Source organism: Protomyctophum parallelum, assembly GCF_964188405.1.
Source record: "Protomyctophum parallelum genome assembly, chromosome: 3".
Classification (NCBI taxonomy): domain Eukaryota; kingdom Metazoa; phylum Chordata; class Actinopteri; order Myctophiformes; family Myctophidae; genus Protomyctophum; species Protomyctophum parallelum.
The window spans coordinates 41,138,756-41,154,136 of record NC_139698.1 but is presented as its reverse complement, the minus strand read 5'-3'; the positions used below and the strand labels follow the sequence as shown (position 1 = coordinate 41,154,136).

General features: G+C 40.8%; 1 protein-coding gene across 5 annotated transcripts in view; it reads right to left on the bottom strand.

Annotated features, from left to right (window-relative positions):
• Positions 1 to 918: 918 nt before the first annotated feature.
• The window catches only part of dennd4b (DENN/MADD domain containing 4B), a 43,227-nt gene continuing 28,764 nt past the window's right edge, over positions 919 to 15,381 (bottom strand). Inside the window, exons 16-31 of one of the 5 annotated variants that reach the window (XM_083761761.1) lie at positions 14,283 to 14,486; positions 13,869 to 13,997; positions 12,715 to 12,859; positions 12,335 to 12,487; positions 11,458 to 11,695; positions 10,996 to 11,281; positions 10,245 to 10,349; positions 9,902 to 10,077; positions 9,325 to 9,481; positions 8,438 to 8,677; positions 7,652 to 7,748; positions 7,185 to 7,223; positions 5,892 to 6,057; positions 5,207 to 5,265; positions 4,688 to 4,866; positions 919 to 4,657 (exon numbers count right to left, since the gene is read on the bottom strand). In XM_083761761.1, coding sequence (XP_083617887.1) covers positions 4,721 to 4,866; positions 5,207 to 5,265; positions 5,892 to 6,057; positions 7,185 to 7,223; positions 7,652 to 7,748; positions 8,438 to 8,677; positions 9,325 to 9,481; positions 9,902 to 10,077; positions 10,245 to 10,349; positions 10,996 to 11,281; positions 11,458 to 11,695; positions 12,335 to 12,487; positions 12,715 to 12,859; positions 13,869 to 13,997; positions 14,283 to 14,486 — 2,340 coding nt within the window. In that variant the 3' untranslated portion in view covers positions 919 to 4,657; positions 4,688 to 4,720. Of the gene's footprint in view, positions 4,867 to 5,206; positions 5,266 to 5,891; positions 6,058 to 7,184; positions 7,224 to 7,651; positions 7,749 to 8,437; positions 8,678 to 9,324; positions 9,482 to 9,901; positions 10,078 to 10,244; positions 10,350 to 10,995; positions 11,282 to 11,457; positions 11,696 to 12,334; positions 12,488 to 12,714; positions 12,860 to 13,868; positions 13,998 to 14,282; positions 14,487 to 15,381 lie in introns of all 5 variants that reach the window. The other 4 variants (XM_083761760.1, XM_083761762.1, XM_083761763.1 and 1 more) reach the window with 4 other exon arrangements.

Sequence of the window (15,381 nt, the reverse complement as noted above, 5' to 3'; positions counted from 1 at the left end):
AGTTTCTTTCTTGATTTTTCTTGATTTTATTTAACTTTTATTTAACCAGTAAAAACACATAAAGACTGCATCTCTTTTACAAGTGGGAACTGGCCAAGAGGCAGAAATAAAATTACACTTCCCTACTATTTTAGATTTCATCTATTGAGCAGGCCAGGGACAATGGACTGCAGTCCAAACTGTAGGCCTACAAGAATTAGCTAGAGTAGTCTGTAGTCCATAATATTCCAATCCTGGCAATAGGCCATTTCATGTCCGTCTTAACTCTTAAAGTGTTGTGTCACTATAGTGTTTGCACTATTACTCAAAACGTAATGTATAGCCTATTGCACATTCATCATGTTGTGCAGTCAGAACTTACAGTAAGTCAAGAGCAATGATGTATTGAACAGTAGCCTATTACTATACTAATCATGTAATGATTAGTATAGTAATACAGTATAGCCTAATATCTATCCAGTATCCACCCTTCTTCAACCACTTATCCAGGGTGGGGTCACAGGAGCAACAGTTTCAGCAGAGAGCTCCCTTTCCTGAGCAACATTCTCCAGTTTCTCCTGGAGTTGTTCCCATACCAGAGTGGAGATATAACCCCCCACCTGGTCTTTGGCCTGCCAGGGTTGTCTCCTCTCATGTGGGACGTGCACCAAGAGGCCATTCAGGAGGCATCCGTACTAGATGGCCGAACCATCTGAGTGGCTATTTTGTATAATGTGCTACACCCGTGTCTTAAGTTAACACTATATGGACATTTAGGAGAATGGGGTAAAGTTGGATTGCAAGAACACAGGCTACAAGACATTATTATACAAGATATTGTGGGACATTTGCTTCTTACATATCCAATACATTGCCATCCGTTTTTTTAAGTACAACTTCTATCAACCATAAAAGCATACACACACACAAAGGTAATATCTGCATTTTTTATAAAACATTTACAACAGAAATCACAGCCATATAAATTACAACAGCAAACACAATAATATCTTAAATACACATCTCTGTTCAGCTCTTTAATCATTCAACCAATATAAGAAACTATGAGAGATAGTGGAATTCCCTTATCTTCGCTCACTCACAGTCCGGTGCATTTCTATATATACAGTGATGGTTGGGTAAACAGAACCCTATTAGTTTATCTGTAAAACTGGAACCAGGGAAACAGTGGTTAATTCAGCCTACTGTATCTTCTTCACAGTACTGCTTATCAACACCCAAAAATAAAATTCACCAATCACCATTAGCCTGGTGGTTAATTCCCAAACTTGTATGCAATGCCATTAAGCATGACCTCATGCTCAGCTGAAGACCTCAACTAGGGGTGTGGGCATTACTCTCTCATTGAATCTACTTGCAGAATGCTGCAGACATCTAGAAAGATCCCTAACATCTCAACGTCTCCCAGTTCAGTCGTGATCATAGCTTCACTTGATCAGGTCAGACAAGCTCTTCCTTTTCATTTTCACATTTTTTCTCACTCACAAAAGCAACCCCTCAAAAACAAAACCTAGGAGTTGAACCTTCTCTCTGCTACACAAAAACAATGACTGCTGAACAGCACAGTTGCAACAGTGAGAACGCTATGCACGTTGATAGAAATGAGTAAAGCTGGAGGCTCTGTCTTCACTGGAGCTGAGACAATATTTTAAGTGATTTCTCGTTTACTGGACCAGTAATTTGTGCAAAGTCATTTGAATCCTATATTTTTTTCTTGTTTCTTGTTCTTGTTTTTATTATTAAAACCTTTTAATAAGGAAAATTGCAAAGTAAAGCTATGTAATTAGATAAAGGGGTATAGACAACACAATTTCCATGAAAACAAAACAAAAAAAACCTCTTTATGGTGTTGCTGTAATTTACTTCATAAAGATTATATTTTTGTTAGTTGAAGCACCCTTCTAATGTGATTGTTACTGTTCATCTCGGCTTCACTGCCAGCAATGTAAATAATCAGTTACTCAAAATCCCTTCACTTTCACTACATTCAGAGAGCAGAGCAGTTGCTCATTTTGACTATGCTGAAAGTATATGGTCGCTGAGGGGGGAGAAACCTTGTATCTGCATTTCAAATGTTAGATATTTTGTAATAGAATGCCCTACTTTGTGTCACACAAAAGCAGCGAAAATAGACGATCTACAAGCTTGCACACGTTGCTTGTAGATATGCAGAAATTTGCTATTTTAACTGAAAGTAGTTCAGTTTGTCTATGGGTCTCATATATATTTAACCCATGAAAAGTATTAATAAGACCTTATCACTAAATAATACATTTGATCTATTTACTGAAAATTAACATTTTTGGACACAAGGTTTCCGCACGACAGAAACAATATGCTTTTGAATGACCTTGAACCATTCATTAGCAGCCAGTTCTGTACTAGCATCGCTACATGTCGTAATTGAAAGCAGCTTGAATTCAGAGTAATTCTACCAGAACACAGTCTACATAAATTACCACACATACATGCTTGGGCAGGCAGTCATTATTATTTATACTAAATGGACAGGACAAATAGATCCAAATTTAAATTAAACCGGGAATAAAGAATCCAGTTTGAAAATAGTACAGTACATTTCCACAGATGTAGAACTGACGTTATCTTTTTTTGATTCCCTTTCAGACTTCTGGTATAGAATACTGGTCATTCTACTGGCCTAATAAATTTGACATGATACACTGTCCATGATGTCCACGCTGTTATAGGTTGTCAGTAAGTTAATTGAAGGGAGGAGAAAGCAAATTAGATTAATAGGGGCGATGACCTACAGACGATAGAAGTGCCAGTGGTCTAGTAACCGGAAGGTTGCTGGTTTGTAAACTTGGTCTGGCTGGAAGAATCACCCTGTAGGTGCCTTTGATCAAGGCACATAAACCCAAACTGCTCCGTTGTTCAGTGGCCAATAGTAAAACACTGTACCTGAATGTGTACTGTACCGTATTGCTGTGCATGCATTCTGAGTAAGCCTTTCCTGGATGAATATAGGTTATTAAAACAGTCTTTCACAGACATGGGTTACATAAAGCATGCCTGGCATCCCCCAATGGACAAGCCATCTAAAGAAACACAGACAACAGCGATGACCGAGACTGTGTCTAACAGAAGGGTGATATGAGGTACACATCAATGAAATAAGGTAGGGAGGAATACACAAGACATCATCCAGCCGTAAAAAAGGATGTGTAATCTTCAAGACAACTGGCTGCCTAGTTTAGGGCAAAGCTCAGTCATTTCAGTGTTCACACACACCCACATACATGCACGTGTATACAATATGTAACTGGTGAAAGATAAATCCAATCCTTTCAAGAGTGAGCGCGCGCGCACATCCTTTCAAGCACACACACACACACACACACACACACACACACACACACACACACACACACACACACACACACACACACACACACACACACACACACACACACACACACACACACACACACACACACACACACACTTTTTGCCAGTAATAGTCTCTTCCTGGAGTTGAGATCGTTCACTCTCAGACTGGCCCCCTTGACAGAGGTACAGAATCATCAATCCCAAAAAAAGAGCCTTTGTTTGGCATTCCACAGGCCATCTCCACAATGTTGTCAATCAGACTCTATACTCATCCTTGAAAAACAGTAAGGATGTAATTTCCAATTGTTCTCAAATCCTCTACTCTTCCACAGTGAGAATCAGCAGAAAAAATTATATCTCCATGTCAATGTTTTTTTAAACAACAATATTCTCTCAAAGCGGATCTCAAAACGTTCCACTTTACGGTTACTTTTAAGTCTGATTTATATGCTAAAGATAGCTGATCTACAAGCCATGTAATGCGTTGTGTAACTTGTAGATCAGCAACGAAGTATAATTCAAGCCTTGTCCATCTCTTCATATTGCTGTAGCTATAGCCCCAAGTGAATCCTTTCCCAGAGTCAGTCTATAAGATGATTCCTTATGAGCAGAAAGGAAAGAAACATAAGCAGTTGAAGGTTCAACTTCTTGTTTGGTTGAGTGGTTTGTGTTTTTGAAGTCTGGAAAACACTAATTCAAGAAGCAGGACTTTCTCTGCAGGTTCCATTACGTCAAAATCCAGAAATCTTGTCACATCTAAACTAACCGCTTCCAGTTTAGTTATTCATTCATTTATGTTTTGCTTTGAGGCAATGCAAGGATGCAGATTAGGTCACGCCATATGCATAGATTACCATTTTGTATATTACACACTTATTGTGTTGCAAGATTTCCACTCATAAAAATAGATAGTTTGAGGCAGGGGGGCAAGAACGAGCACGTCAGCAATGAGAATAGTAAAATTTGGCTGGTATATCAGCTTCCACTGCTCAACATTTTAAATCTGCTTACTGCAACATCCTCAAAATAGAAAATAAATGGAGCACACCTGTTGCTGCTGTGGTTGGTGCTGGGTTCAAACAAACAAGGCCTAGAGAGGTGCAGAGGAAAGGAGGGGGTGTAATGTACACAACATCCACTAGGGAGCAGCACAGAGGCCAAGAGCATCAGCAAAGGCAACAGAGATTCAGGTACTGATGTTTTTCTCCTTCTTGGGACAGGTGTCAATGACATCACAGGGGGTGGTGTCAACAGAAAAGTGGGAGCATTGTTGTACCTGTTCCAGGGGGTGAGGGTTTGTAAGGACCTGTTCCTTGGCGTGGGGGTTTGTAAGGACCTGTTCCTGGGCGACAGGGTTTGTAAGGGCCAATCAGCACTCGAGGGGCGGGTGAAAGCTGCGTCGGCAGTCCACAGCCTTGGAACTGGGAGGCTGGGCTCGGTTCCTGCGGAGTTCGTCACGAGTCAGAGTGCCGCTGAGCCGGGAGTAAGCCGTCTTGTACTTCTTATCAAAGGCAGCTGTGAAATGAAGACATGGGGAGCAGAGCAATATAAAACAGATTAAGAACATTATCTGTGTACTAATTGCATTAGATTAGCCTGCATTAGATTTATTATTATTATTTAATTTTTTAAACTTTGTATGTTCACCATGAATCTCAGTATGTGCTGTAAAAGTGTAATTTGTCAATACATCTCACTGTGACAATCCATTTACTACACCAATTGTACATTTGTGAATAAATGATTGTGAGTGTCATTTATTTGTCTGTATTAGTATTATGCATAGCATTATACATAGTTCAGTCTTCTGTTGTGGAATAATAGCATCAAATCAACTTCATTTGGGTGGTCTTACCAACGTGGTCTTTGCCCATCGCTGCCAGCGTGAGGAAGAGCATCTCTCTGTACAAACTCCTATTAAACACAAGATACTGTAAGCTACTGGAAGCTGATACTGTAATAACATCATTACATGCAGAGCATGTACGATGAGATGATACTTCATTGTCCATTCGTATGGAAATATGTTTTGCATCACATGCTCCATCAATGATTAAAAATGCCCTATGAAGTAGCACATAATCACAATAGATACAGTATAATACAAATATAAATAATAACATTTAGGAAATGGATAAATAATTAAGTACAGTTAGGAAAATGGATAGTCAACTACCAGAAACCTAGTACTGTAGCTTTCGCTAACTTACAATAAAATCTAGATATGTATTCCCAACATGGCATGCACAAAATAGAAGTATAGTGGCTCTTTCAACCCTCTGTGTTAAACACTTAAACCCTATAAACTTGACATTCGGGGTCCCCCAGGGGCCTGTACTTAGCCCAGACACGGACTCATGTGGTTAACCACTTAAAACACTCTAGACTTGGTAAACTGGACCAGAATAATTGTACTTGGACCGCTTCTTTCCATCTACACCAAATGTCTTCACTAAAAATAGTCGATTTACAAGCTCACAACGCGTCACACTGAGACGTGTCGTGAGTTTGTAGATCAGCGACTCATGTGGTTCATGTACCTCTGTAACTTGGCCAATGACGGCTGCTTGGCCATAGTGTCCAGGAACAGGGTGATGGCCTTGTGCACCTCGTTCATGCCCACCCAGCGCAGCACCTCCTCCAGGAAGGCCAGGGTGAAGGGGTGGTTGTGTCTCCTCCAGCTGTAGTTCCTCATTGGCACACCACCTGCCAAGGGAGAGGAGGACGCTGTTTGTTACCATGAGCCGCCCTGCAGCATGAGCAGGGCGGTAACCATGATCCCTGTGGGAAATAAATTAACTTGTGGAACCACTTTGACTCCTAATCCCTTGAATATAAGTAAAAATGTGTTTCTAAAACATTTTAAAGGACACTTCTACATACTGTAGAAGACTGAATAGTAAGTAAGTAATAAGTACCCTAACAGGTAAATATTCTCTTGATGTAACCTGTAACGTTCTCATTACAGGTTAAAATGTAATATTATCTATATGATACAATGCCCACCCACCACTCCACACAAAGAAATCCCACTATAAGAATGTATATTACCGTCAAAAGAATAACCCTTTTGCTAGGGTCACATGATCTTTTTAGAAAAAGCATTCTTTATTTTAAAAGCTTATTGCCAACTGGTATGGATGACGGTTTTTTTTCTCATCATTTTGATACAGGATTTGCCTTGTTTACCTTTGCTCATTGTATACTGTACCAACTCTGTAGATGTGTTGATTGCCCCAAAGTCACATGACTCAGCGGGGTGAATTTATTGGCTACTGACAGATTGATTGGTTGTTCTATCTGTGTGGTTGTGTGCGATGTGTTTAAATTGAGTGTGATGTGTAGTATTACATGTGTGGCTCTAATCCTTTGGTTATTTTTATTTAAACTCTATTTAACTTGTAAAAACACATTGAGATAAAGTCTCTTTTTGTACTGTACATGACAATTACAAAACAAACAATAATACATCCATGATACACCTCAAAGTACCTATTAAAAATGTGGTTCTCCAATCATCCTGATTATTCCATGCACCTTGTTAATAGGTGAAGTTGTGTTGGATAATCAGTTTCACATATTAAGCAGTCAGAATAGTCGTTATTAATAGGTAAGTTATGTTGGATCATGACTTTCACATGCTAAGCAGTTAGTATTGCTGATCTAATGAGTTATGCTAAGCACTGTGGAAGTCTGTAATGTTAACTTTTCTTATCAAAGTAAAGACAGTAAAAAGTCCATTTCAACCTGCACAAAGGACACCACGTTGAAACAACAGTGTCCACATGTAGGGGAATATTTTACTGCAGTTAAAGCTTTGGTTTGTATCGTACCTGTGGGTGGGTGGATGAGGTGGGGATACAATTCTGACTCTGTGAAAATGAATAGAATCTGTGAAAATCTGTGCAATACGGACAGATCATGTTTTTCTTCTCAATATGGACAGATCATGTTTTTCTTCTTCCTTCTCATATCATTATTTATTTATTTAAATGACTACTGCTCAGCTCTGTTACTACTGTACTTCTGAAATTAATGTATCCTCCTTACTGACATGTTTGCACCATTGGTGAGATGCGAAAATACTTTTCGCTGTGCTGTACTTGTACTGTACATTGACAATAAATTGTATCTCATCTCATCTCATCATCTCAAAAGGTTTGCATTCCGCTAAACTAATCTAAATTGTCTTATTTCTTTAACAAATGTAAGTTGCAAAAAAACAAATTGTCCACATGTCATTTTCCCAGCAGGAGAGAATGAATGGTGGTGTTGGGCAGGCCATGGCAGTGTGTCTTACTGTGGATCCTCCAGATCACATAGAGCGGGGGCCAGTGGTCCATGTCTGGGGCCAGAGTGTCCCACAACATCCTCACTCTCACCGCTGAGTTCTCAGACTGGGGAAATGCACAATAGACAAGAGATGGAAGTTTCTTACTGAGTTGCTCTATTCATCGATGGGATGTACATGTATTCTACAGTAACTAGGGTCTCCCCCTCTCTCCAGCTCTTTAATTAATAAACAGAAAATACACTTTCAGATCAGGATAACCATTTCATCAGGGGAGAGAACTAACTAACTAATGATTCATGAATGGGTTCTCTCTTCTGATTGGATAAAAATGTATGTTGTATTTGAAAATACAACATACATAAGAAATGGAGATGGAGAGATATAAAACATATCACTTTCAACCACAAACATATTCTAAACTATTTAGAAAATATTTTAGAATATCCGTAAAATAAGGTAACAAAGGACAACCTGCTATTTAAAGAGATCTGATACACAGTGAGGAGGGAAAGGAAAGGGAAGCACTGACATTTTTGTTTAATTGTAAATAGCACATCGTCAAAAAATACATTGCGAAAATTGTATTAGATATATTTTATTTTGATTTAAAACAATTATTCAATTCAATGTTTCACCCCTTTCCCATACCTATTATGCAGCACCATCTAATAAGAAGACTGAAATGTAAATACAGCGATTCATCTGCCATCTTGTAACTTGCAAGCTAACCTCTACCGTTTCACAATTTAAATGACCATCAGACCCTGAGGTCAAGCCTGGTCCTGGAGTTACCTGTGTGAGCTGGCTGCCCAGTTGCGAGGAGCGCACTAGCTGCAGCAGATTGCTGGGCAAACTCAGGCGCTGGAAGTACCAGACCATGTTCCAGAAGATGATAGAGTGGCTCTCCAGGAGTTGAGCCTGGGCCAGAACTCCCTCCCCCTCATTCTCTAGCAGGCTCTCCAGTTCTTTACGCAGTACCAGGGGGCTCAGGTAGGCCACTGAGATCTGAGGGGGACCACTGACCGATGAACCCTGAAGGGAGAGCAATAAAATGACAGATGGCTGTTAACTGGCAGTCGAACAAGGAAAGACTTTTGCCCACGGCCACAGTGACTGGTGCATTGTAAGATTCATCGACTACATTGCAGCTTTCAGTATTTTACCAGCCAAATATATTTTTAGAACAGAATGGCTATTGGCTGAATGCCTGCTAGAGCGGCTGGTACAGAAAACCTACTTTTCATTTGGCCGATGGAATTTTCCCACGAGTAAGTACAGAGATATGAAAGGGATTTACAAGGAACATTTCCTCAATGTCCCTGGGGGAGACTATTAACAAGAAGATGGTTAAGATACAGAAACACAGATGATCTAATCCTATGGAAACAAAACCCCATAAAGTACTGTCCCCAGATAAAGTTGATTCTTAAGATCAATGGATCATAGAGTAGAGATAAATAAATAAATACATTGGAGAACAAAAACAAAAATGTATATTCTCGTACAGAGGGATTGTCAAAAAAAACCACCATGAGTCAGAAATAGAAATTTTACTTAACATTGAAGCCAGTTTTCTAGGCAGGCACACACAATAAACTACTCATCATCAAGGCTGAGATACATTAAAGCTGGTGTATTGGTGATTATATCTGTAAAGATAATGTGTGTGTTTTTAATACCAGAGTATTGCTGCTCTCAGAGTGGCCACTGGTCTCTGAGCTGGAATCTTCACCGACACCATTACAGTTGTATCTCGGGAAAGACTCCTCCTGACCACTGGGGGGCCTCACTGCACTCTCCACTTCATCCTCTGTGTTCCAGGTGCCACGCTCCAGACTGAACAGAAAGAGCAGCGATATTCTGAGACAGTAGATTTAAAATGGGATCTAAACTGTAGCCGTATAAGATACAATAATAACAACAAAACAAATATAATAATATTACCAAGATGCAGGGGAAAAAAGAATATTCTTCTAAATGTTGCTCAATTTTAATTAATTACCAATTTTCCAGTAACAACACAGGACAGGAGCATCGTCCAATGTCAGTCACTGTGATCACTTAGTCATACCGTGGCTTAGACAGTCATGTAAAGACACGATGGGCAGAGTGGCTCACAACCTCAGACTGATGGCCTAAAAGTCTAATATCTCCCCATTAGTGGTTTAGATGTTGGCTTTCCATGAGGGCGACCTGGGTACGATTCCCGGGCGTTACATCAGGGCAAACTTTACAGTAAATAAAATAACATCCTACCTGCTGACAGGACCAAGGTCACAGACCTCAGCACTGAGGAAAGGGACAAAGGAAGCGGAACAGAAAGGACAGGCGGAGTTCAGGTTGGAATCATCAGACGTCCAGCCAGCCATGATCTCCTCGTCATAAACCAGCGACTTACAGGTCCGACACAGAGAGCAGCTGGACATCAACACCTGGGCACAGCAGGGAAGACGAGGTGTGAGAGGTCAACACAGAGAGGAAGCGTGGTCCATGGAAACATGGGCAGGGGAAGGGAGAGAGGATGAGTCAGAAGGTAAAACGGAGACAGCATTCAGTAATAGTGTATAAAGTATTATTTCACAAGGCTGTCATAATGTACCTCTAGCCCTGCCCCCTCTTGGTTGGCATCCCAGGACCTAGGGAGCGGATAGGACACGCTGGGCGTGTCAGGCAAGTCGATGTCACTGCCCACAGACAAAGAGCTCTATGAAGAGATTATAAGAGATCATATTAATACAGCACCGTGGATGGCATCGAGGCACCAACATCTGTGACAGCCAATGCATCAAATCAAAGCATTTCAAATTCGGTATTGTGAATGACTTGCATAGCAAAGCACAGTATTACAATACTGGGATAACAGAACTTTCTATAAAAAACTAGTACCCAAACATATTATGTTAAAGTTAATAAAAGTTAATAATGTTTAAAATTGAATTTCCCACTTCCAAACTAAATCAAAACAACAATGCCAACAACACATTAATGCTTGGTTTCAGATAAATAATTTCAGTTAAAGGTATATTCAGTGATTTCACTCAAAAAACCTTAGGTTTCGTTTTTGGCTGTGGGACCCAGCCTTTCGTCCAATCAGGATAGAGAGTCAAAAACGAAACCTAAGGTTTTTTGACCCCCAGGGGTTAACTGGGGACAGGGAGGAACTCCTTATATGGCCAGCACACTCTATAGTAGGGAGGATTATCACAACAAAACAAAAAAATAAGTGATATTTGAATTAAGTGAAATCACTGAATATACCTTTAAACCTTTGATCTGTCTGACAACAGGTGCTGACGCCATAGTACCCAGTACTGACAACAGGTACAGCACTAGTACATTCCAACATTTACCTCTGAGGTTGCATTGACCAGCCTCTCCTTAGCTCTCAGCAGGGTCTCAGCCACCTGTGCCTTTCGTGATTGCCTCTGTTCCGAAACCCTGCGGCTCCCAAAGCCTCCGCCTCCGCCTGGGCGCCTGTCGTCCACGCTGGCAGCCCTGCGGACGGACGTGCGGTGTCGAGTGGGAGTAAGGAGCTGCTGAAGCTTCCCCGCGAGGCCTCCTCTGCCGGGGGAGGTCACATTGTTGTAGTTCTCGTCTACTGCCTTGTTGCGTCCCACAGTACTTCGTCCTGGAGGCCTGGGGAGGGTCCAAGGTCAAAGGGATACTTAACCGAGATAATCGGCCCCCAGCTGATGGTACATTTTAGATGTAGTGAAATAATACAATAATAATAATATATGCGTATACATTATAAGTGTATAAATAAGTATAATAATAGATATACTGTATATATTATACACAGACTCGCTCACCTGCCGTCTCTGTCTCCAGGATGACAGTTGCAGTCAGGGTCTGAGTCGCATGTCTCTGCACAGTCTTTGGAGAAGGTGGACAGACAGACTTGGCTGCGTGGCACCAGCACACCCCCAGGGGGACCCGGGGGGAGGGTTGAGGTATCTCGCGGCCCCACAGGGGGCTTGCGGGAGGCGGGGTCACTACAACCATTGGTTGTTGCATTACGAAGGACAGTCTTTCTCGAGAGTTCCACTTCTGGGGCGAGACGGATATAATAATGATAAATCTTTAGTGTCTTCAAACTTGTATTACATGCACAATTCTGCAAATAAGTTTGGTCTCAATCTTTCTCCTTGGAATGCGAGAACATTTTAGTTCATTAAAAACTTTTTATCTGGAGACAGACACTCCTTTTTGAACAGAGAGATCTTTCAAAGAACAGGAGCCCTTTCATTGTTCAAGGTCTCTCACGAAGAGAAACAGCACGTGAAGCCATTTCTTTGCTTGACTTTTAATTTCAACATGGATAAAAGTACAGTATAGTAAGCATTAACAAGTGGGTGTAGACTATATTTTGACATTATAGCCTGTGGGACTGCCAGTTGCAGTTAGATATTGTAAATTATTTGCAAACTAATATGCTAGGCCAGATAATATTATTGCTGATCAGCCAGTTCTGGTGAAAAGTTTGGTGAACGTGCTTTTAATGTTTTTGCATCCTCATCTTGTCAGGATGAGCTACAAACTATACTAAATTATGATGAAGTCTTAAATTTAAATTAAATTTGAAAACAGGATTAAGGAGTATTTGACCACTGAATGCCTGTTATTGAACACTGCTAAATCACTTTGTACTTTTGCTTTTATAAATTGTCCTGTAGGTGTGCAACTTACTGTCAGTGGAGGCCTTCATGCTGCTCAGACTGTTGCTCTTCATTAGAGGGCTAGTCAGTGATTCGTGGCTAGAGCTTTCACTCAGCCCACTCCAACTAGACTGGCGAATCAAATTTGAGTGAGGACGAGGCCTCTGATGACAGTCTGTGACATCTTTGTGAAAGAACCAAAAAACGGAGGAATGAAGACCCTTTAGAGCCAGACTTGATATGTTGTGCATTTTTGATAGGCTGACTCAAGAATACATACTTCTTAGAAAAATACTTAAGTCTGCTATCCACCAATTCAAATGTTTGTTTGGGAATCAATCAATTATGAACTATGAATCCCCAATATATTTTCATCATTTACAATTTAGGCATTTAAATAATGATACTGACCTGTCCGTGACCCCACTGAGCCACTTTTCTGCCGGCGTTTGATTGGTTGTCTGAACTGGGCCACGGCTAATAGGACGTTCCGTAACTTAGCCCAAAGGAGACGGCCGCCCTGATTGGTGGAGGGCCATTTACTCTCCAGCACTGCCTGAGGAGACAAATATCACAGTATAAATGACCAAGTAAGGCAAAATCCCTTCTTCTATGGTTTGTATGGGGCAGCAGTGGATCAGGGAGTGGCCGGTAGAGCGGCCGGATGGGAACCAGTTCGATCCCGGGCTCCCTCAGAGTTAGTGTCGAATTGTCCTTGAGCAAGACTCTGAACGTCTGAACCCCTAATTCGATGTGCAGATTGGTGCCTTGCATGGTTTCCTCTGCCATCGGTGTATGAAATTTACCATTTTACCGGTATATAAATTACTGTTAAAATTTTTTTTTTTTTTTAAAAGAAAGAAATGTATGCATGCCGCATTCAAAAAAATATAGCAGGTACTGAACAAAAGAAAAAGAATAAACTATTTTTGAACCATGCTCTTTATAATTTTGTAAGACAATATTTGTATAGCAAGAGTCCCCCGGCCGGCCCAGGCCGTAGCGTAACGGTCTGGGCACCGGACTGGTAATCCAGTCGCAGTGTGCCGTGGGTTCGACTCCCGGACCCGACACGGCCTTTACTGCATGTCATCCCCCCATCTCTCTCCCGTTTCCTGTCAGCCTACTTTCTATCCCTTCAAAAAATCAAGAAAATATCTTAAAAAAAAAAAAAAAAAAAAAAGAGTCCCCCGGCCGTAACTCACTCCACCAAGGCAGTGGGTTGTCTACCAGTCTGCCGAGCTGGAGAGCAGGCTTTGATTCCAGCTTGGTGTGCTACTGCTAAGTGCTACATTTGAATTTGTCAGACAATACATTATTTCTCTTTGTTCAGTATTAGCCACTTTCAAAATGGCATCCATATTTTGGGCATCCCATTGTAGATTTGCAACTTTCACTATTCGTCATACCACAAAGTATAAGTGCAGAAGTGCTTAATAACCCTGTGACAGAGACACAGTACAAATGCTACATATATGCACCGATGTGTTTTGTTTGCTCTTTAGACACAATACGTAGGATAATAAACACCACTGCAGCTTAAGAACAAAGGTGCACTTTTTAACCTTGTTGTAATAGCCATAAGTGATGGTGTTGGGTGTGATCCCTGCTTTCTTCATCTCCAATAAGACTCTGACGGCAAGGATAGGCTGTCCATACTGACCACACAGCTGCATCAGGATCCGGTAGCACACCTGCATGGACAGAAACAGAGAGACAGGTGTTTGTGAAATCTCAACCTTTGCATGTGTACCTTTGTGTCTATCTAATGGTACAGACTGCATCTTCAGCTAACAGAAACAGAGCAGGATCTAAAGCTTCCCAACCCGTAACTTATTTTCACGGTTGATGTTCGTGAGGAGTGTCTGACATTTTGAACATTCACCAAACAGAATAATTAGAGCTGGACTTGATTAAATGGGCTTAGTTCAAATTCTGCATGAGTAGACATTTTCATATTTACGGCATGAAGTGCTCACCTCATCAGGCAGCACCACCTTGCGGGTCTCCATGTGTTTAAGCACGTCGTAGGCCGTGTGCAGGGCGCGCACCTTGGCGCTCTCTGCACGCACAAAGGTCGGCAGGTAGATGAACCAAAGTCCATAGCAGTGGCCCAGCAGGCATTTTGACCACATCTCTGTATTCATGTATGTCTGAGCCCGTTTCTGAGCCACTTTAATCTCCTAAACAATGACAGAGATACAGTGACAGAGATAGTTGATGAAAACATTATGTATTTTCCCAAAAGAGAAATATACAGCATGTAAAAAGTAAGGGTACAATTTAGAATGATAGACAATATATACATTTATAAATTCCAGGAATCTCTCTAATTGTCTGTATGTGTATCTCACAATCGGCTTCGCTGAACTCTACCAAGTTGGTGTGTCATACAAAAAGGTGATCCGTTCTATTTCACAAGGTTATATATCTAACCTTGTTTGTATGTTTGGGGGGAAATTCATTCATTATGTCTTAACACATTGCGTAAAATCTTATAAGAGCATGTCATTCCACCATTCACGGTTCAACTATGCTTTAAGAAGTAACAGTAATTGATTGACAATTTAATCCGGAGCAAAATGATTCAAATACAAATGATTACTACAATCACAGCTTTGGGATGAAAACCATTAAATCAGAAATGCTCAGTGTGAGAAACTGAGAAACCCCTCACAATGTTTTCAGAATCTTAAACATGTGAGATCTGATCAAACTGACGTGTTTGGTGTATGCACCCAAACCTTTCAATATTTAATGAACAAATATTAATATTAATGTACATAGGGATAAACTGGGTCAGAATCTTCACTCACTGAAACCACAGAGAGAAGCTTACTGATTAGCACCTTGCATAATAATTATGCAATATTACAGGAAAGTGCTGTTGTATATCAGCCCAGCTGTGATTTGGTCGTTAGGCGCGAAGATAATCTGCGTGCCTAAAGGCCTGTGGCAGTCAATGTATAATGATTATTGTAACACCAACATCGGAGTGATAAAGTACTCTCATACTCTATATGATCTCTCTTGAGATCGAATTCTTTCATAATGTTTAATATAACAGAAGATTAACTG